The sequence below is a fragment of the Dromiciops gliroides genome, chromosome 1 (assembly GCF_019393635.1).
Source record: "Dromiciops gliroides isolate mDroGli1 chromosome 1, mDroGli1.pri, whole genome shotgun sequence".
NCBI lineage: Eukaryota > Metazoa > Chordata > Mammalia > Microbiotheria > Microbiotheriidae > Dromiciops > Dromiciops gliroides.
Window position 1 is genome coordinate 148,235,451 of NC_057861.1, and position 24,610 is coordinate 148,260,060.

Sequence of the window (24,610 nt, forward strand, 5' to 3'; positions counted from 1 at the left end):
GTAGTTCAGAAAAATTACTTGGACTCACCTAAAGGGTTTAAAATAGTATCATTATAGGCTATATAGCTAAGCCCTGGACAAATTTCAGGAGTGTGAGAATGGAAGAGATTGGGAGTTGCCTGGGGAAGAAACCCCTGAAGCAGGGAAGGTTTCTTTCTCTCAAATACTGGCCACAAAGTTAATGGGTAGCTCCACTTTGAAGGGAGCTACTGGACCAAGAAGAGAAATTGCATGTTATCAGGGAACACTGGGGCAGCTAGGTGACACAGTGGATAGAGTGCTGGGCCTGAAGTCAGGAAAACTTCTTCCTGAGTTCAACTCTGGCCTCAGACACTTACTAGCTACTGTGTGACCCCTGGGAAAGTCACTTAACCCCATCTGCCTCAGTTTTCTCACCTGTAAAATATCAAACCACTCCAGTCTCTTTGTCAAGAAAACAAAGGGAAAAAACCCACATTGAACCACAAAAGGGAACCCCAATACACACTCCAAATCGACATGTATACACAAAGATAATCACCCACAGGTGGAGGTAATTCAAGGATTATGGTTCTTGGAAGCAGAGGGGAGACAAGACCCTAGTAATCTAGCTGAACAAACAGCCTAGTACAGTTATTAAACCCAAGGGGATCTTCCTGAGGGACTCTGTGAAGAAAGGCTTCCAGGCCCTGTAGTATCAGGAACTGTTAGTGGCCTTTGCCACAGCTGTACCCTATATATGTGCCTCACTGCTCCAGGAGTTGAAATCTGAGCCCATTTGGACAATGTGAGCACTTGTGGTAGAGTGCTCCAGTTATAGGGGGACTGTTGGTAACTACTGTTCTTTCTGTGCCATCTTAATAAATGCCCTTACTAAGGGTTAATTGTGTCTACTGGATATTCATTAGCAAGAAGCACAAAGGGGGGGGGGGGTTGTAATGGTAGAAGTATTTGTTCCCCCCACTATCCCCTATTGCAAGCCAAGAACCCAAGGTAGTGGATGCTTTCTGACACCCAATCTGTGAACATAAGTGCAAACTGGAGGAATGAACAAAATGAATATTAACAGATGGCATTTTATGACATTAATATCAGTACTGGAACATGGGTGAACAATCCCACTCAGCCATAATTCTTCACATTTCTACAGTGTTTTAAGGTTTATAAAACTTTCCCCATGTTAAGGGCTAAAATTCTAGCTAGTCTGTCTAAAATATCTAATGAGTGGTCGCCAATAAATTATAAGCTTTAGCAAGAGTTAGACTTTTAAGCATTTATTAAGGAGAATAAGAATTTGGTAAAGAGAGAGAAAAAGGCCTAGATTCCTATCTATTAAAGGGAGAGCACATTTCTAGCTCCCTTCTCCGCCAGAGTCCAGAGGCAAGAGAGCGAGACTGAGCGCCAGTCTCTTCCTTCCTCCTCCCACTAGTCCGCGTCACTTCCTGACTCCTGAAGAAAAGACTCCTGGTCTTGCCCTCAAAGACCTTCCCTTCATGGGCAGAACTCTTCTACAGTAAGTATCCAGCAGGTGGCATTATTCCAATCGTTACACCCACAACAATCCTAAGAAACAGGTAGTATAACTATCCACTTAACAGATAAAGAAATTGAGCTTCACAGAAATTAAGTTGTTTGCCCATGGTCACACACCTAGGTGAGATCTGAACTCAGGACTTCCAACACCAAGCTTTCTACTATACAATAGTTGCCCCATTTCCCACATGAAATCTATCATTAAACATTTCAAAGGAGGAACATCAAATTTTAAAAATGTTTTAAAGTTAATGATTATATTTCAAAAAAAATTCTGATTATAATCTTCACGAATTTGCGCGTCATCCTTGTGCAGGGGCCATGCCAATCTTCTCTGTATCATTCCAATTTTAGTATATGTGCTGCTGAAGTAAGCATTCTGATTATAATCAAATAATGGTTTCAAATAATTAATAGAAGAAAATAAGAACATAGATTAAAATAGATTTTTGTTTTTAGTCTCAAACACTGGAGTTGTAGGTATACAAAGTGCTAGGCACTGGGGATTTGACAGAACATAAAACATGGTCTCTTCTTTTGAGGAGATTACTACTAGTCAGAGGTTATGGTAAAAGGACAAATTCATAAAGATACAGATAACATTATTTGACAGCATTGTGTCAAAGAGCCCAGGCAGATTAAATAACTTTCTTGCTCGAATAAGTGCCCAAGTCAGGATCTGAACCCAGGTTCTCTGGCTCTAAAGTCAAGGCTCTTTCAGAATCCTTCAATTCTACAAGTCCCTGCCCTCAAGGATTATACAGTTTAACAGTGAGACTATGACAAGTAAACAAATAAGTTTATGGGGGGGGGGGGGGAACTTCAGGGACCAGGGAGGATTTTATTGAAGAGACAAAAATCTGGAAAGAGGCGTTCTGGATTATGAGGAAAATTCTCTGTGGAAAGTCAAGTCATTTAATAAACATTTATTAAGTGCCTACTCTGTGCCAGGCACTGTGCTAAGGACTGGGTATACAAAGAAAGATAAAAGACAGGCCTATCTTAAGGAGTTCATATTCTAATTGGGGAAGACATGCAAACAACTATGTTCAAATAAGTCATGTATAGAGTAAACTGAGTTAAGGAGGAATCAAGAAAGGCTTCCTCTAAGTTCAGGGAATAGCTAATAGACCAATTTGTCTAGAATATAGAATATGTGAAGGGAAATAGAATGACAGTGTCCTGGAAAGGGAGTTAGTAGTCTGATTATGAAAGGTTTTAAGGGCCATAAGGAGTTTGTACTTAGTACAGTGTGATCTCTAAATAAATGCTTTATTTTATCTTATCTTATCTAATCTACTTTAATCCTAAAGGCAACAGGGTCCCAAGGGACATAGTAGATCTCAAAAAACTGACTTCTGAGTCAGGGAGACCTGGGTTCAAATTCCACCTTTGTTATGAACTAGCTGTGTGGCTCTGGGCCACTCTGCTCCAAGTAAAGCTCTAAAACTATAATTTACAGATTGGTTTATTTCTCAACCTGGCTGCACTTCTAACTTCTCCACCAGGGCCCAACAAGGAACCTTATAATCCTGAAAAATGACACAAGCCCCGGAAGTCACACATCTCCCGTATTCTTACTATGCTCCCTAGGCCCCTTTGATTTAAAAAGAGCTCCTTTTGAAAAGAGTAATGATACATGGGTCAGTGGATAAAGAACCAGGTCAGGAGTCAGGAAGACTCATCTTCTTGAGTTCAAATCCAGTCTCAGACACTTACTAGTTGTATGACCCAGGGCAAGTCACTTAGCTCTCTTTGCCTCAGTTTCCTCATCTGGGGCAAACCACTACAAGTATCTTCACCAAGAAAACCCCAAATGCGGTCACAAAGAGTTGGACATGACTGAACAACAACAACAACAAATGGTCAGATCAGGCTACATAGAACTGATATGGTTTGGCATCTTACTGGAAGCTATCATGGTGGGTCTCACTTAATGAAATTTCTCCAGCTGATTCAGAAAAAGTAACAGAGACAGGAAAGACTGGCAACTGGGAACAACAGTTTCAATATGGTTCCAAGTTCTTCCTGTCAGAACCCTCCCTCCCATTCACATTTTGAAAACTTGATTCACTTTCACAAGGTGTCTATTCATTCTGAATTAAAATGAATGCCAACCTTAGGTTCCACTTTACAGAGCAAGAACATAAACTGTATATGAATTTTAGCACGAACAAAATAAATAGCTTTGAATTTGATTTCCCCCAACCCTGTCAGATTCCAGCATGAATTAATATGAAATTAAAATACCACGAGAAGAACAAATGGGGAAACCTACGGGAAGTGGTGAAGTTAAAGAATAGTATACAGATCCTGGAAAAAAGGCCGGCTTATAAACCGAATAGATGAACCGATTAAAAAAAAAAAAAGGAAAAAAAGCAAGTGCTGGGGCAGCTAGATGGCGCAGTGGATAAAGCACCGGCCCTGGATTCAGGAGTACCTGAGTTCAAATCCGGCCTCAGACACTTACTAGCTGTGTGACCCTGGGTAAATCACTTAACTCCCATTGCCCTGCTAAAATTAAAAAAAAAAAAGCAAATGCTAAAAGTTAGACTTAGGGATAAGGCAAAAGAGCTACGAAGATAGGATTTTGGGGAGATTGGTGGGGGGAAAGGAGAAAGGAAAGCACAGCACCAGAAAAAAGGTAGACATCTTGGAATGGAAACGCTGGTCTCAGGCAAAGTGTTCCAGGCGAAAAAAAGTCTTAGGATTGGGAGGGGAGGGACGTGAACTTGACCTAGCACCTTCCTCATCTGGAAGCCTACTCAGCGCCGCCAAGGCTGGATATTAAACAACTTCGAGGGCAATCCGGCCATCGAGGCCTTCCTGAACGCCCCCACCCCTATTAGACTGTAAGCTCCTCGAGGGTAGGAACTCCTGCCTCTGGGTGAATTTCCATTACTTAGCACAGTGCCTGGCACATAGTGGGCGCTTAATAACGACTGATAGATTCCCCCTCCTCTTCCCGCCCCTTACCCTGAACCTGCCCAGTTATCCTCCCTCTCTCACCCCAAGGGTCCGGAAAGGAGTTCGCCCCCCAATCCAGAGACAGACAGACAGAGACAGGGGAGGGAGAGAGAGGCTGATTTCGCCATCGCTCTCCCTTGTAAGCATGACGCGTCACTTACCTCGTTCCTTCCCACACCTGCGCCCAGACGCTCCCTCTGGAAGAGGAAAAAGCTACTTCTCTGCAGGCGCATCCGCCGAGAAGCGCACTGACGCGGGCCGAATTGGTTTCAGGCTATTGTCGCAAAACGGCCACATCGGTTCTCCCGCGTTGGCCGTTTTGCGACAGTCCTTGACGACAGCTCCTACAGCCCCGCCCCACTCCTTCTCAGTCATTTCTCCTGGTTCAGGGCTCATTCAACACCTTCCACGCTATCCACCCCCCCCTACTCCCCCCCCCCCCGCCCCCCGCAAGTCCCCTGCATCAACTACTTGGGAGGTTGCGTCGTTGCCAATCGAGCCTGAATGCGAGATGGAGACAGTCTTAGGTAGAGGTTGCCAAGTAGCCCCTTCTTAGGATGATGCTTTTCAATGCATAAAATACTTAGCATTACAAAGAAAACCAATTATATATTGAAATACAATTGGCAAGATATTTGTTAAAACTCTAGGAAAGCGGGGCAGCTAGGTGGCGCAGTGGATAGAGCACCGGTCCCGGAGTCAGGAGGACCTGAGTTCAAATACGGCCTCAGACACTTAACACTTCTTAGCTGTGTGACCCTGGGCAAGTCACTTAACCCCCAATTGCCTCACTAAAAAAAAAAAAAACAAACAAACCTCTAGGAAAGCCCCTAGAGTTTAAGTGACTGTAGAGTTTAAAATGAGGAAAGGAAGTTTCTTTCTTTCTTTAATAATTTTTTTTTTTGCGGGGCAATGGGGGTTAAGTGACTTGCCCAGGGTCACACAGCTAGTAAGTGTCAAGTGTCTGAGTCTGAATTTGAACTCAGGTCTTCCCGACTCCAGGGCCGGCGCTTTATCCACTGCGCCAGCTAGCTGCCCCAGGAAGTTTCTTAAAAAGAGAACAACATGAAATAAAACCCCTTTCTCCCCTCCTCCTCTCCACCCCTCCTTCTCCCCGTCCCCCTCCTCTCCTCCTCCAAGTGACTCTCGTATGCGCAGTAAACATGCCAGAGCCAAGCAGTAGAAAATGAAAACAGAACACCCTTCAGATGCTACCCAAGGCGCATGCGCCACAGGCTGGCCGTCTCTTCTACCGGGAGGTAGCATTACACATGCGTAATACGAGTCTGGTCAGTGATTGGCTGAGAGCTGAGCGTGCGGCCTTGTCGGCGGGACACTTGAGCCTCCGCAGGGCTGAGGGGAGGGTATGCTGCCTTCGCTGTTTCTGTTTGACTACTCCCTGGTGGGTTCCTAATGCGTGAGGGTGGTGGGAAGGCCCCGGAGGCCTAGATGGAGGGATAGAGGAACGCCAGGTTTGGAATTCTACGGAAGAAAGGGAAGACGGTAGGGTTGGGGGCGGGGGGGGGGGCGGGTAGGGGTGGGCAGGTCCAGCCTACGGAGTTTGAGCCTTGGCTCCCCCTCACAGCCGGGTGCCTTTGGGGCAAGTCTGCAGCACACTTATATTTGTATCCCTCTGGCCGCCTGAGCCGGTCCGCTGTCTGGTTGTCTCCATCTATTCATTCATCTCTATCCATTTATCTGTTCATGGTTATACATCCTATTTATCTTTCTATTTGTATCTATCCACGTGTCTGTCTATTCATCTATTTCCATATCTATCCATTCTTTATCCATCCATTTATCTATATCCATTTGTCTGTCAATCTACCTACTCATTCTTCTTTCCATTCATATCTATTTATATCCATTTATCTACCTATCCACTCCTATCTGTCCTTCCATTCAGCTGTCTAGTTATTTGTCCATACATTCATTCATCTATCCATTCATATCTGTTCATGTGTCTGTCCATCCGTTTGTCTCTCTATTCATATCTATCTCTCCATTCATTTATCTATTTTTCCACATCTACTTATCTGTCTGCCTATCTAGTATGATTATTTTTATGTTGTCTCCATTATATCATAAGCTTTTTGAGGGCAGGGACTGTGTTTGCCATTTTTTTTGTATCCTTAATGCTTAGCACAGTATGAGGGACATGATGAATGCTTAATAAATAGGTGGAGGGACCTTTGAAGTTGGAGGCACTGAGTTCAATTCCTTACTAGCCTAGTGACAATATACAAGTAAATTAAACTGTTTTAGGCTCAATTCCCTCATTTTTACAATAAGGATAATAATAGCACCTACCTCACAGAGTTTTGAGGATCAAATGAGATAATACATATAAAGCAGTTTGCAAACCTTAAAAAGATATAGCTGTTGTTATAAGGCTTGTGGACTGATGGTTCTGCCCATCACTAAAATCACTGAACCATCATGGTGAGGTATAGAAAGAAGAGTGACTTTGTCCTTTTATTTTATTAGTACAGGGAACTCCCAGATAAGAATTCTCACCGTAACAGTGTAGGTCTGTGCCTAAACTAGAGCAGTGTCTAGAGTAGTGGTGTCAAAGTCAAATAGAAATGGCAGGCTGCATATTGATTTAGAAAATCACAAATTAACGTGTTGTATTTTTATTTTGTTAAATATTTTTCAATTACATTTTAATGTAGTTGAGGAGGAGTTTGGCAGGCAGAGAATTTGATACCTCTGGCCTAGAGTATTGAGAAGTTAAGTGACTTACCCAGGGTTGCACAGTCACTGTGTCAGAACCAGCACTTGAACTTAGGTCTTCCTGGCTCCTAGTCAAGTCAAAAGGCATTTATTAAATGCCTACTATGTCAATTAATAAACATTTTAAAAGCATCTACTTAGAGCCAGGTGCTTTGCTAAGTGCTCTTGGCTCATTTCTTATTATGCCACTGTAGTGAAAAGAGCATTACATTTGTAGTCAGGTCATAGTTGGAATCTTAGCCATGCAATTTACTAATCTTGTAACTGGGCAAATTTCTTAACAACATGTGCTGAGTAAATGCAATAAAGGTAGACTGAGGTACAGAATCCAAGCTAAATCAGTTTATTAACAGTGATGGACATAACTATTAACAACAATGGGTTATTTTGGGAACCCCAACAAAGCCAGCAACCCCCAGAGAAGGTGAGGATCCTTTTTATTAACACAACAAAGAAGGGGTCCTGCTTCATGTGGAGAAAAGGTTGTGGGATTGGGGCAGGAACATTATGTTTGGTTATACTAAGAAAGGTGGGCTGGCATTTAGGTAAGAATAATTACACCCTTCTCTAACAATTAAAGAATGTAATTTCTAGAGCACCATGCCTTCAGTTAGGAGACCCTGAGTTCAAATTTAGCCGTAGACACTTATTAGTTGTGTGATGCTGGGCAAGTCACAACCCTGTTTGCCTGTTTCCTCATCTATAAAATGAGCTGGAGTGGAGATTCTCCAGTGTTTTTGCTAAGAAAACCCCATAGATAGTATTGGCATCCTGTGGTCCATGGAGTCATGAAGAGTCAGACACGACTGAACAACAGTCATTTTATGGGGCCCATATGTATCATGTAATCTTTTGCTAGGGGGTCACAACTAACAGACTTGCCATCTCCCTCATAGAGATAAAAACTCCCTTAACTACACAAAAACAACAAAGAACAGATGACACATCCTTTGGGAATGGTAATTTTTTGGGGTCTAAATAAATGGAAATCCATAGAGTATCCTAGGGAATACCAGCATGAGAGATGACAGCCTTTCTTTTAAACTAAACTAACTTTAAGCTAGCTCATATGGATTCCTGAGCTCAACTTAAGCCAGGTGGATTCAGATCCAGTTATAAAATTAATACAGTATAAATTCAGTTGCATTATAGAATCAATACAGAAGAAATCAGAAGTAATAATAATTTTGATCTTTTCAAAAATAAACAAGCACTTACTAAGTACCAGGTAATGTGCTAGGCAAAAATGAAATGATCTGTACTCTCAAGGAGCTAATAATTAATTGGGAATGACATGATGTATACAAAAAGGTGTATACAAAATTTATACTGAACAAATAGAAGCTAATTTTGTGAGGGAACTGGGGCTAATCAGGAAAGGACTGATTTAGAGGTTTGGGATTGGTGAGTCTAGTTCTTAAATATTCCTCAGTAAAGAATTATATTCTCACACATAGTCCAATCAGAATTGAAGCAAACATTATTTGGTGCTAGGGGATGTTAACCTGGAAATTAAGGAAACAATCAATATAGGAGAAATAAGGTCTTTAATTAGGGCACAAGCTGTAGTTCCTTTGCCCCAATTAAAGGCCTTATTTCTCTTATATTGATTGCTTCCTTCCTGAGGAATATTTAAGAACCAGACTCACCATCCACCCATGTCATGCTGAGATCTTTAATGCTTAATGCTTCCTTATGTATAGAATAAAGTAAAGTAAAGTAGGTTTGGCTGGATTAAGATTTACCATCTTGAGAAGTATCCCATCATACCATGGGATCACGTTTTTCCAGGTATTTCTTTAAGGATTGCAAAATTTTCATTTTATTTAAATACTTTTTTAAAACTTAAACACAAAAAGCCCCCAAATCATGAGCATGTGCATGTGTGCGTGTGCGTGCACACATACACACACACACACACACACACACACACACACATACATACATATACACATGCAAAGTAGAACACAAGAGGATTGTGTATGGAACCATGAATCTCTATATTCTTTACCTCTTTTAAAAGAGTATATAATAAATTCAACCCATTATTTTAAAAATAATCCTGCTTGTCAGTACTTCTTTCTAAAGTACTTTCTGTACTCATTTGCGCACTTTTAAAATGTTGTAGTGTCTCTCTTATTTTTTGTTTTGCCTCACTGTTGCTATCCCTTTGCCATTCTCCCCCAATTAAAAACAGAAAAAAATACTGAAATCCAACCCTTTAAACAAATAAGCACTGTTAAAACATATCTACATATTTATGCAGTGGCCATTTCCAAAAATGTATGTCTCCTTTGTATCTTGAATCCATTACCCTTCTGTTAGGAAGTGGATAATATGTGTCTAGAGATGTGGTTGGTTGTAGCTTTGATCAGTGTTCTTAAGCCTTTTGAAGAAATTTTTTTATAACTATGTTATAGTAATTGTATAAATTGTTTCTAAGCTTAGGGAGGCTTACCTTGCTTTATCAGTTACTATTTTCCAGTAGTCTTTTAAATTGTCATTTTAGTAATTTCTTATGCGTTTTATTGCATTCATCTTGTTAAGCTATTAACCAATTAATGGACACCCCCTTGGTTTCTAGTACTTGTCTTTCTTTTTTTCCTTACCTTTTTTTTTTTTTTGTGGGGCAGTGGGGGTTAAGTGACTTGTCCAGGGTCACACAGCTAGTAAGTGCCAAGTGTCTGAGGCCGGATTTGAACTCAGGTACTCCTGAATCCAGGGCTGGTGCTTTATCCACTGCGCCACCTAGCTGCCCCCTCTCCTTACCTTTTTTTTTAACATATCTGCTTCAACATTAAGAAGTTTGTTTTGCTTGCAACTCTTTTTTTTTTTTTGCAGGGCAATGAGGGTTAAGTGACTTGCCTAGGGTCACACAGCTAGTAAGTGCCAAAGTGTCTGAGGCCAGATTTGAACTCAGGTCCTCCTGAATCCAGGGCCGGTGCTTTATCCACTGTGCCACCTAGCTGCCCCCATTTGCAACTCTTTTATTTATTTGTTTGTTTTATTTATATGTATTTTTTATAATAAAGTATTTTATTTTTTTCCTGTTACATGTAAAGATAGTTCTCAACTTTTGTTTATACAAGCTTTCCAATTTCAGATTTTTCTCCCTCCCTCCCCCCTCCCCTAGACAGCAGGCAATCTGATATAGGTTATATATATATACATACACACATAATAACATTAAACGTATTTCTGCATTAGTCACGTTATAAGAGAAAAATCAGAGCAATGACGAAAAACCTCAAAATAGAAAAACAGCAGCACCAAAAACAAAAGAAATAGTATGGTTCATTCAGCATCTATACTCCACAGTTCTTTTTTTTTTTTTTCCTGGATTTGGAGATCCTCTTCTATCGTGAGTTCCCTGGAACTCTTCTGTACCATTGCATTGGTGAGAAGAATATAGTCCATCATAGTAGATCAACACACAATGTTGATGATACTATGTACAATGTTCTGGTTCTGCTGTTATCACTCATCATCAGCCCATGCAATACCCTCCAGGTTTCTCTGAACTCCTCCTGCTCATCATTTCTTACAGCACAATAGTATTCCATTGCATTCATATACCACAACTTGTCCAGCCATTCCCCAATTGATGGGCATCCCCATAACTTCCAATAACTTGCCACCACGTACAGAGCAACTATAAATATTTTTGTACATTTGGGTCCCTCTCCCCTTTCCATGATCTCTTTGGGGAAAAGACCCAAAAGTGGTATTGCTGGGTCAAAGGGTATGCACAGCTTTATAGCCCTTTGGGCATAATTCCAAATTGTTCTCCGGAATGGTTGGATCAGTTTACAGCTCCACCAACAATGCATTAGTGTTCCAATTTTTCCACAGCTTCTCCAACATTTATTATTTTCCTTTTTTGTCATTTTAGTCAATCTGATAGGTGTCAGGTGGTACCTCAGAGTTGTTTTAATTTGCATCTCTCTAATCATTAGAGATTTAGAGCATTTTTTCATATGGGAATAGATAGCTTTGGTTTCTTCATCAGAAAACTGCCTGTTCATATCCTTTGACCATTTCTCAATTGGGGAATGACTTGGATTCTTATAAATTTGATTTCATTCCCTATATATTTTAGAAATGAGGCCTTTATCAGAAGTACTGGCCATAAAAATTGTTTCCCAGCTTCCTGCCTCCCTTCTAATTTTGGATGCATTGCTTCTGTTTGTACAAAAATTTTTTAATTTAATGTAATCAAAATTGTCCATTTTGCATTTTATAATATTCTCTATCTCTTGTTTGGTCATAAACTGTTTTCCTTTCCAAAGATCTGGAAGGTAGACTATTCCTTTCTCTCCTAATTTACCTATGGTATTGTCTCTTATGTCTAAATCATGTATCCATTTTGACCTTATTTTAGTATAAGGTATAAGATGTTGGTCTGTGCCTAATTTCTGCCATACTATCTTCCAATTTTCCCAGCAGTTTTTGTCAAATACTGAGTTCCTATCCCAGAAGCTGGAGTCTTTGGGTTTATCAAATACTACATTACTAGTGTCATTTACTACTGTGTTTTCTGTGCCTAGCCTATTTCATTGATCCTCCACTCTATTTCTTAGCCAGTACCAGATAGTTTTGATGACTGCTGCTTTATAGTAAAGCGCCAGATTTGGTACAGCTAACCCACCTTCCTGTGCATTTTTTTTCATTATTTCCCTGGATATTCTTGATTTTTTGTTTTTCCAGATGAATTTTTTTATTATTTTTTCTAGCTCTATAAAGTAATCTTTAGGTAGTCTGATTGGTATGGCACTGAATAAGTAAATTAATTTAGGTAGTATTGTCATTTTTACTATATTAGCTCTGCCTATCCATGAGCAATTGATATCTTTCAAATTATTTAGATCTGATTTGATTTGTGTGAAGAATGTTTGGTAGTTGTGTTCATAGAGTTCCTGGATTTGTCTTGGCAAGTAGACTCCCAAGTATTTTATATTATCTACCGTTACTTTAAATGGAATTTCTCTTTCTATCTCTTGCTGCTGGACTTTGTTGGTCATGTATAGAAACGCTGATGATTTATGTGGATTTATTTTATATCCTGCTACTTTGCTAAAGTTGTTAATTGTTTCAAGTAATTTTTGAGTTGATTCTCTAGGATTCTTTAAGTAAACCATCATATCATCTGCAGAGTGATAGTTTTGTTTCCTCCTTGCCTCTTCTAATTCCTTTAATTCCCTTTTCTTCTCTGATTGCTAAAGCTAACATTTGTAGTACAATATTAAATAATGGGGTGATAATGGACATTCCTGTTTCACCCCTGATCTTATTGGGAAGGCCTTTAATTTATCTCCATTGCATATAATGCTTGCTGATGGTTTTAGGTAGATACTGTTTATTATTTTAAGGAAAGCTCCCCCTATTCCTAAACTCTCTAGTGTTTTTATTAGGAATGGGTGCTGTATTTTGTCAAAAGCTTTCTCTGCATCTATTGAGATAATCATATGATTTTGGTTAGTTTTCTTATTGATGTGGTTGATTATGTTAATAGTTTTCCTAATGTTGAACCAGCCCTGCATTCCTGGTATAAATCCCACCTGGTCATAGTCCTGGTGATCACTTGCTGTAATCTCCTTGCTAATATCTTATTTAAGATTTTAGCATCAATATTCATTAGGGAAATTGGTCTATAATTTTCTTTCTCTGTTTTTGCTTTGCTTGGTTTTGGTATCACCACCATATTTGTGTCATAAAACGAATTTGGTAGAACTCCTTCACCTATTTTTCCAAATAATTTGTATAATATTGGAATTAATTGTTCTTTAAATGTTTGGTAAAATTCACCTGTAAACTCATCTGACCCTGGGGATTTTTTCTTAGGGAGTTCATTAATGGCTTGTTCAATTTCTTTTTCTAATATGGGTTTATTTAAGGATTTTATTTCCTCTTCAGTTAACCTGGGCAGTTTGTATTTTTGTAAATATTCATCCATTTCATTTAGATTGTCAAACTTATTGGCATACAGTTGGGCAAAATAATTCCTAATTATTGATTTAATTTCCACTTCATTGGTGGTAACATCACCCTTTTCATTTTTGATACTGGTAATTTGATTTTCTTCTTTCTTTTTTTTAATCAAATTAACCAATATTTTATTGGTTTTTTCATAAAACCAGCTCTTAGTTTTATTTATTAATTCTATAGTTTTTTGTTTGCAACTCTTTTAACAACATTATCCTTTCTTCTTAAGTTTGATGTACTTTTATACCAAATGCTGTGTGTGTGTGTGTGTGGGGGGTATTCAGCCCTCCTTGTCTGGTTCAGATAAGAGATTCTTTGATGTTCTCCACTCCTGACATCCCTGTCCCCATTTCCCCACCCAACCCTTCCTGCATGCTTGTGTACTGTTCTCATGTACTCCAGTTAGAAGTAGTAAATTCTACCCCATATTCCCTTTTTTCTATACTAGAGAATTTCTACACTACTGAATCCTTTTATATTACCTTCTCTTTCCCCTCTTTCTTTATTTTCTTTTTTTTTTTTTTGTGCGTGTGGGGCAGTGGGGGTTAAGTGACTTGCCCTTGGTCACACAGCTATTGTGTCAAGTGTCTGAGGTCAGATTTGAACTCAGGTCCTCCTGAATCCAGGGCCAGTGCTTTTACCCACTTCGCCACCTAGCTGCCCCTCTTTCCCCTCTTAATAGAAACCATCTACCCCCAGGATCTCTGCTTTCTGGTCTAACTTCCTCAATATCCATTAGGGATAGCTATGTGGTACAGTGGATAAAACACTGGCCCTGAAGTTGGGAGGACCTAAGTTCAGATCTCACCTCAGACACTTATTAGCTCTGTCACCCTGGGCAAGTCACTTAACCCCAATTGCCTTGAAAACATCTGGGGCCATCTCCACTCATCCTGATGTATATCTTGCCACTGGACCCAGATGGCTCTGGAGGAGAGAATGAGGTTGATGGCCTTACATACCCCTCCTTCACTTAACTCCAATTCCCTGCCAGTCAGGACATCACCCCAATGTCATGGTCCTCTTCAAGAACTAAGGACAACCAATAACAACCCTCAATATTCTTTAAAAACATTAAGGTTCTGAAGGGGCACTTATTTCTTCACCCTCACTGAGCTGTTAGCCCTTTATCAGACAGCCTCTTCCAATAGTTCAAAATAAATTTACTTTTCTAGGTTTCTTTTGACTCATATTTTCATTTCAGAGTTCTTACTGAACTTCTAGTCTCTTCATTAGGAATACTTGAAAGTCTTGTATTCCACAAACAGTCCATTTCCCCCTTGTAGGATTTATATGCAGCTTTTAAGGGTAACTTATTTTTGGTGGTAAATCCTTTTTTTTCTTTTTGAACTATTACGTTCTAAACTCTCTTCTGGCTAATACAAGATGTCAGGTTTTATGTAATCCTAATTTTGGTTCCTTGGTACTTGGTACCAAGGCCTTGCTACTCCTTTTGTTTCTTCATGCTTGAAATTTTTTTTTCATTGATGTGGAAATTCTGGGTTTTGGTGCTGGCATTTCTGGGACTTTTCCTTTTGGGGTTTCTTTTAGGAAGTGATTGGTAAATTTTTTTCTCTTTTCATTTTGCTTTCTGGTTCTGATAGATCTGAACAGTTTTAATTTATGATTTCTTGAAGTATAGTGTCCAAGCTTTTTTTAAAAAGTAATGGTTTTCAGGGAGTTTGATTTTTACCTGAACTCTTTCTTTGACCTGACTTCCAAGTCACTTTTTCTTGTTTGTTTGTTTTTGGGGTGGGGCAGTGAGGGTTAAGTGACTTGCCCAGGGTCACACAGCTAGTAAGTGTCAAGTGTCTGAGGTTGGATTTGAACTCAGGTCCTCCTGAATCCAGGGCTCTGGTGCCTCATCCACTGTGCTACCTAGCTGCCTCTGAAGAAGCACTTATTAAACACTTAGTATGTACCTTGGCACTGGGAATATAAGTACAAAAACCTAGACAGTCCCTGCCCTCAAGAAATTTAAATTCAAATTGGAGAAGACCACACATATTGGGAAATGCTGTTCCAGGAGGTAGGTTTTGGTCTGGGAAATCAAGAGGATGGTGAGTAGAGAATGATAGTCTTGATTTTTTGATTATAATTCCCAGAATAAAGACAATGAGAGAGGGTTGGGAGGGGAATAGAATGCAGAAGCATAGCAGGACTAGGGCCAGAGAATGTCCAGGGAAAGTAATTATAAAAGATAAGGCGGGTGGATGGTGAGGAGGAGCTGGCATTGGAGCCAAAAGGGGCCTAGGGAGTTTGGGAACTAGTATCAACTGAATGAAGTGGGACGGTAAATGTGAGGAAATTGATGGAAGAGGAATAAAACTCCACATGGGATTAGGTGTGAGGAAATTCGGAGGTAGAAGTTGGGGAAGGAAGTCAGGGTAGCACCAGTTAGCCACTGGATTTACCTGCCCTTGACAATGGACTTTTTATATATAGTTATTCTTGCTGAAGACTCTTTAGTGGGGGCCATTAGCTCTGATGGATTTCTACTTCACAGAATATGATACCCCTTGATCCCCCCCCCTCAACTTTTCCTGGCTCCTTTTGTGTGTTGGGGCTCTCCACCCCCCACCTCCCTTCCCCATTATATTGTAAGCTCCTAGAGGACAGGGACTATCTTTCCTTTTATTATTTATGTGCCCAGTGCTTAGTACAGTGTCTTGCACATAGTATTTGTTACTGAATGTTTATTGGATTGGTGTTGGCAGTTGGGTGGTGCCATGTATAGAGAGTCCTGAGCCTTGAGTCAATAATACCTGAGTTAAAATTCAGCCACCTGTACTAACTGTGTGACCTTAAGCAAATCACTTAACCTCTGCCTCAGTTTCCTCAACTGTAAAAAAATTGGAGATATTAATAACATCTACTTCCTAGAGATGTTATGAGGGTCAAATGACATAATATATGTAAAGTGCTTAATACAGTGCCTGATAATTACTAGGCACTTAACAAGTACTTGTTTCCTTCCTTCCTTTTTTTTTTTTTCAGGGCAATGGGGGTTAAGTGACTTGCCCAGGCTCACACAGCTAGTAAGTGTCAAGTGTCCGAGGCCAGATTTGAACTCAGGTACTCCTGAATCCAGGGCCGGTGCTTTATCTACTGTGCCACCTAGCTGCCCTTTCCTTCTTTACTTTAATAGTGACATTGGCCTCAGAATGAAGAATTGTGTTTAAGTTCTGCTTTTGATGGAACTAGATACCTGACTATGAGCATTTAACCTCCTATTTCTGTAGTTTAGTGGTATCAAATTGAAATACAAACAAAGGCCACTAAACTATAATTTAAAGGGATAAGGATCTCTGTGGGCTGCATATTAATGTAGAATAAACCATATATTAATATTAGCTGTGTTTTATTGCATTTTTATTTATCATATTAAATACTTCCCAGTTACATTTTTTGGGGGTGGGGCAGTGAAGGTTAAGTGACTTGCCCAAGGTCACACAGCCAGTAAGTGCCAAGTGTCTGAGGCCAGATTTGTACTCGGGTCCTCCTGAATCCAGGGCCGGTGCTTTGTCCACTGTGCCACCTAGCCGCCCCACCCAGTTACATTTTAATGTAGTTCAGGCTATATTCAAGAATGTTGTGGGCTGAATGAAGCTATGGGGCCATGTTTTTGACACCTCTGTTATAGGCAACTCTCTTAAGTCTAGAGCTACATATTGACAATCCTTTTTTCACGTGGAAAAAATAAGAGGTCTGGATCAAAAAGAAAAAAAGACTCATGTATAATTTCTTAATTTGCTTTCCTCTACAGATCATTATTGAATATGAGAAGATCTGCAGCACCAAGTCAATTACAGGGGAGTCTAGCAAAAAAACCAAGATTTAGACCTCCAGGAAATATTAACACATCAAATCTGAATGAGAAGGTTAATAAGTTGGATCCAAATGTTACATTTACTGAGGTAAAGGAAAAGTGAAGAAAGCATATTATATGTACTATATATATATTTGATTGTATTTTAAGATAAAAAATGTTATTTTTAGATTAACAGTAGTTTGCTGAAACATTTCAAAATCCCCATTGAAATATTTTCCAACAAACATTTTTGGAAGTTAAGATTTAGGAATTTAATTCTAATACTTTTTCAAAATTTTGGGAAAGAATTAAAAGAACTCCCTTTCTTAAAACTTAGCATCTTTATTCCTTCCTTCTTGTCATTTTATTAAAGCCAATCATTCTCCCTGTGCCCTTGAACCCATTCTCTTCCCTCCTTTATGACTGTGCTTTAGCCATCATTCCATCTTTCTCATGCTAAGGATCTCTCTCTTTCCACTGGTTCTTCATCTGTCTTCAGGACCTTTAAAAAAAAAAAATCTTCCTTTGATCTTTATACCCTGTTTAGTTACTGTGCTCTTTTTCCAAGATCATCTGGACTTGAGGCCATCATTTCCTCATTACTTTTTCTCCTCGGCCTCTTGCAATTTGGACTCTATTTCCATTATTGTTTTAAAACTTCTCTCTCTTTTTTTTTGGGAGGGGGGGTGAAGCAATGAGGGTTAAGTGACTTGTCCCAAGGTCACACTGCTAGTGAGTGTCAAATGTCTGAGGCTGGATTTGAACTCAGGTCTTCCTGAATCCAGAGCTGCCCTTAATAAGTTCATTCTTTTTTTTGTTTTGTTTTTTTGTTTGTTTGTGGCGCAACAAGGGTTAAGTGACTTGCCCAGGGTCACACAGCTAGTAAGTGTTAAGCGTCTGAGGCCGGATTTGAACTCAGCTACCCCTGACTACAGGGCCGGTGCTCTATCCACTGTGCCACCTAGCTGTCCCTCTGAGGTCAGATTTGAACTCAGGTCCTCCTGAATCCAGGGCAGTGCTTTATCCACTGTGCCACCTAGCTGTCCCAGGAAACACTTTTAGTGCAAAAAGATATGACTAGGTTACAGTTGAGTGATGGGTTCAAAATATACACCTGAAAGTTTAAGAAAATCAAGGATTATAGAAATGATAGTTGATAAATTAGAGAAAAGAGCCAAAGCTGCTGCTAAAGTAAAAAAGGCAGGGGTAGCTATCATGATCCCAGATAAAGCAAAAGCAAAAATAGACTTAATTAAAAGAGATAATCAGGGAAACTATAGTTTACTAAAAGGTACCATAAACAATGATGTAATGTTAAAATATTTATAATAGTAAGTTTCTCATAAAGGCCTCAATTCTCAAATATATACTGAGTCTAGAAATGAGGAATTACAGTAGTAAGAGTCAACCCCCAATCACTCTCCCCAGTGGAGAGGCTTTTTACAGGCAGTTTTCAGAAGAAATAGAAGCTATCAATAGTCATGAAAAATGCTCTAAATCACTATTGATTAGAAAAATGCAAATTAAAACAACTCTGAGCTACTACCATACACCTGTTAGAAATGACAAATGCTGGAAGGGAGGAGGGGAACATAGATACATTTACAAATGAATTGTTGGGTAAGTAGAAGAAAAACCATTCTGGTCCAACCATTCTGGAAAACAGTTTGGAACTGTACTCAAAGAACTATAAAATTGTGCATAGCCTTTGACCATACCACTACTAGATCTATATCCCAAAGAGATTAAATAAAAGGAAAAGGACCTATACGTACAAAAATATTTATAGCAACTCTTTTTTGTGGTGTCAAAGAATTAGAAATTGAGGGGATGCTCATCATTTGGGAAATGGCTGAACAAGTTGTGGCATATAATTCTGATGGAGTACTATTGTGCTATAAGAGATGACAAGGGGGGGTGGTTTAAAAAAAACATGACGATGGGGGCAGCTAGGTGGCGCAGTGTATAGAGCACCAGCCCTGGATTCAGGAGGACCTGAGTTCAAATCCGGCCTCAGACATTTGACATTAGCTGTGTGACCCTGGGCAAGTCACTTAATCCCAATTGCCTCACTCCCAAATAAGAGAAAAAGCTAAAAAAACCAAAGACATATGAACTCATGCAAAGTGAAGTGAAAAGAACTGGGAGATCATTGTGCATAGTAATAGCATCTTGTAATGATGATCAACTGTGGAAGACTTTACTACTCTGATCAATAGAATGATTCAAGACAATTCCAAAGGACTCTTGATGAAAAAAATGCTCTCCACCTCTAGAGAGAGAACTGATAAACTTTGAGTGCAAATTGAAGTATAATTTTCTCACTTTTTCTTTTTTGAAATATGGTTAATATGGAAAAATGCTTTGCATGATTTTATATATATAATTGACATGTTGCTTTGCCTTCTTAGAGGGAGGGACAGAATTTGAAATTCTAAAAAGGAAAATGCTAAAAAAAAATTTAAAAGAAATTAAATGTAAAGAGTTGCTAAGCAAATTTAGTTGATTGTATTGATATTCAATACTGAATTTTATACAAAATATTTAAGGAAAAATATCAGAGGTATAAAATAGTGTTCTGTGAGGTTACAAAGAAAACCTTGGAGGAGGTGGAATTTGAGCATATATACATATACACACATATATGTGTATATATATATGTGTGTGGTGTGTGTGTGTGTGTGTATACATACACACACACACACAATTACTTCAAACACAACATGCTTAAAATAGAACTTCTCATCTTTCTGGTAAAGCCCTGTTTCTTCTAACTTCCCTATTTTTGCTATTGGCACTACCACTCATTTGCCCATGTCATAGTCTTTGATCCTTCCCTTTCTCTCCCTTCACATCTGATCATTTATCACTTCCTTTCATATCTGCCTCCTTAGTCTCTCTCATCACTCTTGTACTCTCTATTGCCTCTTTCTTAGTACTGGCTTTCATTATCACCCACTTGGACAATTGGAGTTGTTTCCTACTGGGTTTTCCCATCTCTGCTTTCCCCCTTCCAGTTTATACTTTCATCATTCCTGTTCAAAATCCTGATAAGTCCTTATTGTCTAGACCCTAGTTTTGTAAACTGTGGGTCACGATGGAGCTATATAACTGAATGTGGGGGTTGTGAAAAATTTGGCAACAGTAAAAGATTATTTATACCTATTTTATATACCATATGCCCAGGGTTACATAAAAATTTCTCAGGTGAAAAGGAGTCACAAGTGGAAAAAGTTTAAGAAGTCCTGCTCTAGAGAATTAAGCTCCTTATTCTGGCTTTTAAGTCCTTTTACTTTTCTGCCTTTCCAGTCTTCTCATTCTACTTCCCATCTACAGTGTATTCTCTATTCAGAAAATAGACAGTAGTCTGCTGTCAAAATGTACTACTAAATCTTCTCCCATTCCCCAGCTTTTCTTCAGGTGTTTGCTCACATCTGGCGTGTTCCTTTTACCTAAAATGTCCTTCTCTTTCCCCTGCCCCCCAAAATGACATATATTATTACCATTGCCTCCTGAATTCCAATCTATCCTTTGAAGTTTAACTTAAATTCTATTGGCCTAATTAATTTTTAATTGAATATGTTAAATAATTATGTTGCTCAGATAAAATTTAATATGCCTTTGTTTTATTTTAAAAAAAACAATGGAAACTGGTGCTTCTGAGGGAAGAGATTAATAGTAATTAGTATTTAAAGTAATAGTAATCAGTATTTAAAGATATGAAAAATTTTCTTTTTGCCAAAATTTTTTAAACTGCTAGAATTATAGAGCAAGATGAATTTTACTTAAAATATGATTCATGTAACTTTGTCAATTTAAAATCTTACTTCCCATAAAAAATACTGATACAATCATAATACATATTGTTAATTAAGCAATATAGAAGGTAAACACTGCCCATAAGCCTTCCTTTTTCACTACCTCTTATTTTAATCATCTGTAAATATGACAGTGCTTACAAAATACTGATCTTGTCATTTTTTGTTCATCTGCTCATTTTTCAGCTCTTTTTTTTTTTTTAGTGAGGCAATGAGGGGTTAAATGACTTACCCAGGGTCACATAGCTAGTAAGTATAAGTGTCTGAGGCCGGATTTGAACTCAGGTACTCCTGATTCCAGGGCCGGTGCTCTATCCACTGCGCCACCTAGCTGCCCCTCATTTTTCAGTTCTACACCAGAGTAAGCAATTTGCACAGATACTAAGTAGATTTTGTTAGTACATTGTATAAACTACACAGTATATACTTTGTATAACACATAAATGTCATTGGGTAACTAGATTATATGGTATATAGCAAAAAGAAAATTTCCCCTACTACTCTCTGATGTAGTTTCTAGAATAATCATATTATAGGAAAAATATATATTAACCAGAATACATTTGAAAGAGGTGATTTATTTAGATATATTTTAAATGTCATAGTTATATCAGGAAACTGGTTATTTTACTCATCAAACCTAACAATCATTATTTAAAATTGTTTTAATTTTATAATAGTAATTTTAATATTATATTTAAAATATTTTAAAAATATTAAAATATTATGCTATGTAATTAATTCAGCCTTTCCTTTTGTGTATTAATTTATAGACTTGAAAAAAAAAGTTTTACATTCCTAATTGGGAATAAATTACTGCTCTTAAAGATGACTGTTTTGTTTGAAACATATGTATATATGTGTGTTGAGAGAGGGATGGGGGAGGGAGAGAAAGAAAGGAATGATGTTCATAAATTTGGGGGTGCAGTTTTGCCTCTTCAGCAACACTTTCCCCTGTCCTCTCCTCCCAAACAAACCTTGAATGACTCATCCTTAGCTTTGAAATTTATTATAATTGGTATTATGGGGGTATGACGTTGGATGCTCATGTCATAATCAGATTTTTTTTTTAAAGCAATTGAGCTGTCTCAAGAATTTGGTATTGAGAAATCAGGTAAGGATTTGATCTGCCGATAGTACTTGACCTGTTATTGTAACCTGTTTACAAACTTGTCTTTGTATCTTAAACTATAGTTAGGGTTATAATCCTGATTCTGTGGTTAAATTTGAAAATATCTGATAAAAATGTAATTATTTTAGAATATTTTAACTAAAAGTTTTGGTTCTAAAAATTCTCAATTTTTATCTCCTACTTTATGGATTAGATGTACATAAAAGTGGCAGTATCCATATTTTACATCACAAAATATGTGTAATAGTGAAACAATACAATTTGAGAAGTTAAAAATAATATTTATATTGAGATACATTTTTATTTTTAGGCCAGTACAACTAAAAATCCCCTGCTACATTTGCAAACGGAGTCTAGAATTTGTAATTCACTTTTAAGTGCTGCGACTTCTGAGGATTCTGCTAGAGAAATAAATGATGTGGGTAAGGCAACTGGAAAGGTGTCAGTGGCTACAACTAATACAGGTAAGGTAGTCTATGTATTTTATATAATGACTATGTGTATACTAGGCCTGTAAGACCATATTGGCCTTTGGAGTAATTTTTTGTTTTTTTTAAAAAAAGAGTTTTGATAATTTTGTTGGTAGTTTATTATTGATATCTCAATTTAATTTCTAGTGATTGGATTAACAGCCATGCAGTTTCCCTTATAATAAACTAGAGTGTTCTCTATGAAGTAAAAAAGGTCAAACAATATTCATGACTGAATATTTAAAGGTTTGATATCCTCCTTATTTATTCAGTTTTTGTGGAAAGTATGTTAATTGGACTTGTTTCCCAGCAAACATTGTTTTTGTCTTTTTGGCAATAGGGAGTTACTGAGGGTTTCTGAATTTATAGCTGTGTATTTGGGATATTATTTTGATAGCTCCGTGATGGATGAATTGGTGAGAGGAGTGATTTGGGCCAAGAAGTCCAGTTAAGAGGTGACTGCAATAGAATAGATGGAAAGAACAAAAGTCATGATTGAGAGTAGTTGCAGTGGGAATTAAAAGGATAGTATGGAGGCAAATCAATAAGATTTGCCATCTTGTTGGAGTTAGAGAATTATGGAGACACGAGTCATGATTTTGATGTTTCAGTTCAGGGATACTGGAAGGGGTTAGTATTGCTATTTGCTGAAATAGAGAAATTTACGTGGGCAAGTTTGGGGGGGCAGTTCTAGACATTTGTAGTTTGAAGCACACGCATGCCATCTAGGTATAGTTTTCCAGCTTGTTTGGAAATGTGGAGGTTAGGCCAAGAGTTCAGGATTGGCTATGTAGATTTGGGTGTCATAATAATGATAACCCATATTTTTATAGCATTCTAAAATCTGCAAGGTTTCTGTATAACTGTATGACTTATAAGTAGTATAATCATTATCCTAATTTTACAGATGAGGAAACTGAAGATCTGATTGGTTAAATGCTCAGGGCCTTTCAGCTGGAAGTGTTTTGAGACAGAATATAACCACTGCTGGGTTTTTATCCCAAAGACATCTCCCAAGAGAGAAAAAGACCTATTTGTATAAAAATATTTATAGCAGCTATTTTTGTGGTGGCTAAGAATTGTAAATCAGAGGAATGTCCATCAGTTGGGGAATGTCTAAACAAGCTGTAGTATGTGATGGTGATGAAATATTATTGTGCTATAAGAAATGACAAACAGGATGATTTCAGAAAGGCCTGGAAAGACTTAGATGAACTGATATATAGTGAAGTGAGCAGAACCAGTAGAGCGTTGTTCACAGTGACAACAATGTTGTTTGATGAATAATTGAAAATAATTTAACTACTCTCAGCAATACAATGATCCAAGACAATGCCAAAGAACTATTGATGAAGCATACTATCCACCTCCAAAGAAAGAACTGATATTGATTGAATACAGACTGAAGCATGCTATTTTTCATTTTTTCTTTTATTCAAGTTTTCTTATACAAAATGACTAATATGGTAATGTTGTGCATAATTGCACATGTATAACCTATATCTGATTGTTTACCACCTCAGGTAAGGGGGAGCAGAGAGAGAAGAAAGGAGGGATTGAATTTAGAACTCAAAACTTTAAATAAAAATGTTTATTATTATTTAAAAAAAGAAACAGAATACAGGCATACTTGTTTTGAGTTTCAAGCCTGGAACTTCTGATTCTGAAATTTTGCTATTTGAAGTTGAGCACTATCAAAGGAAGAATTGTGATTTGTTTTGTGATAGAAAAGATTAACAAAATTACCGTATCATCTTTTGTGTGTATGTGTGTGTGTGTGGGCAATGAAGGTTAAGTGACTTGCCCAGGGTCACACAGCCAGTAAGTGTCAAGTGTCTGAGGCTGGATTTGAACTCAGGTCCTCCTGAATCCAGTGCTGGTGCTTTATCCACTGAACCGCCTAGCTGCCCCACCTTATTATCTTTTGACAAGTAATTAGATTAGTTTAAGATGTTTGGAGTTTGTGATGTATTTAATAAATAAAACAAAGCTTTCTCAAATTAAATAATTCAAAATTATATCTTATCCTTTTGGTTGCATAAATAGATATAATTTAAAAATCTACCTAGACTGGATAGATATTGGCTAGGGAATATAGTTCCTGAGATGTAGATACACATGAATATAGCTTGAAAATTTCCTCAAATTACTTCATTTGGTATTTTTTTGAAGTCTTTTAGTA

At 38.1% G+C, this 24,610-nt stretch overlaps 2 protein-coding genes and 1 non-coding gene across 4 annotated transcripts in view; 1 reads left to right on the forward strand and 2 right to left on the reverse strand.

The window, feature by feature from the left end:
* Positions 1-4,762, reverse strand: part of LOC122735442 (RING finger protein 151-like) — a 46,129-nt gene extending 41,367 nt beyond the window's left edge. Inside the window, exon 1 of one of the 2 annotated variants that reach the window (XM_043976989.1) lies at positions 4,641-4,762. The gene's annotated coding sequence lies outside the window, so the exon portion shown is untranslated. The remainder of the gene's footprint in view (positions 1-4,640) is intronic. The other variant, XM_043976990.1, reaches the window with a different exon arrangement.
* On the reverse strand, positions 1,779-1,890 carry LOC122737568. The gene has a single exon (XR_006354394.1). It is a non-coding gene; the product is annotated as a U6 spliceosomal RNA (small nuclear RNA).
* Positions 4,763-16,969: 12,207 nt separating the features above from the next.
* Positions 16,970-24,610, forward strand: part of RAD54B (RAD54 homolog B) — a 97,799-nt gene continuing 90,158 nt past the window's right edge. Inside the window, exons 1-2 of the mRNA XM_043995406.1 lie at positions 16,970-17,114; positions 22,269-22,422. Coding sequence (XP_043851341.1) covers positions 16,977-17,114; positions 22,269-22,422 — 292 coding nt within the window. The 5' untranslated portion in view covers positions 16,970-16,976. The remainder of the gene's footprint in view (positions 17,115-22,268; positions 22,423-24,610) is intronic.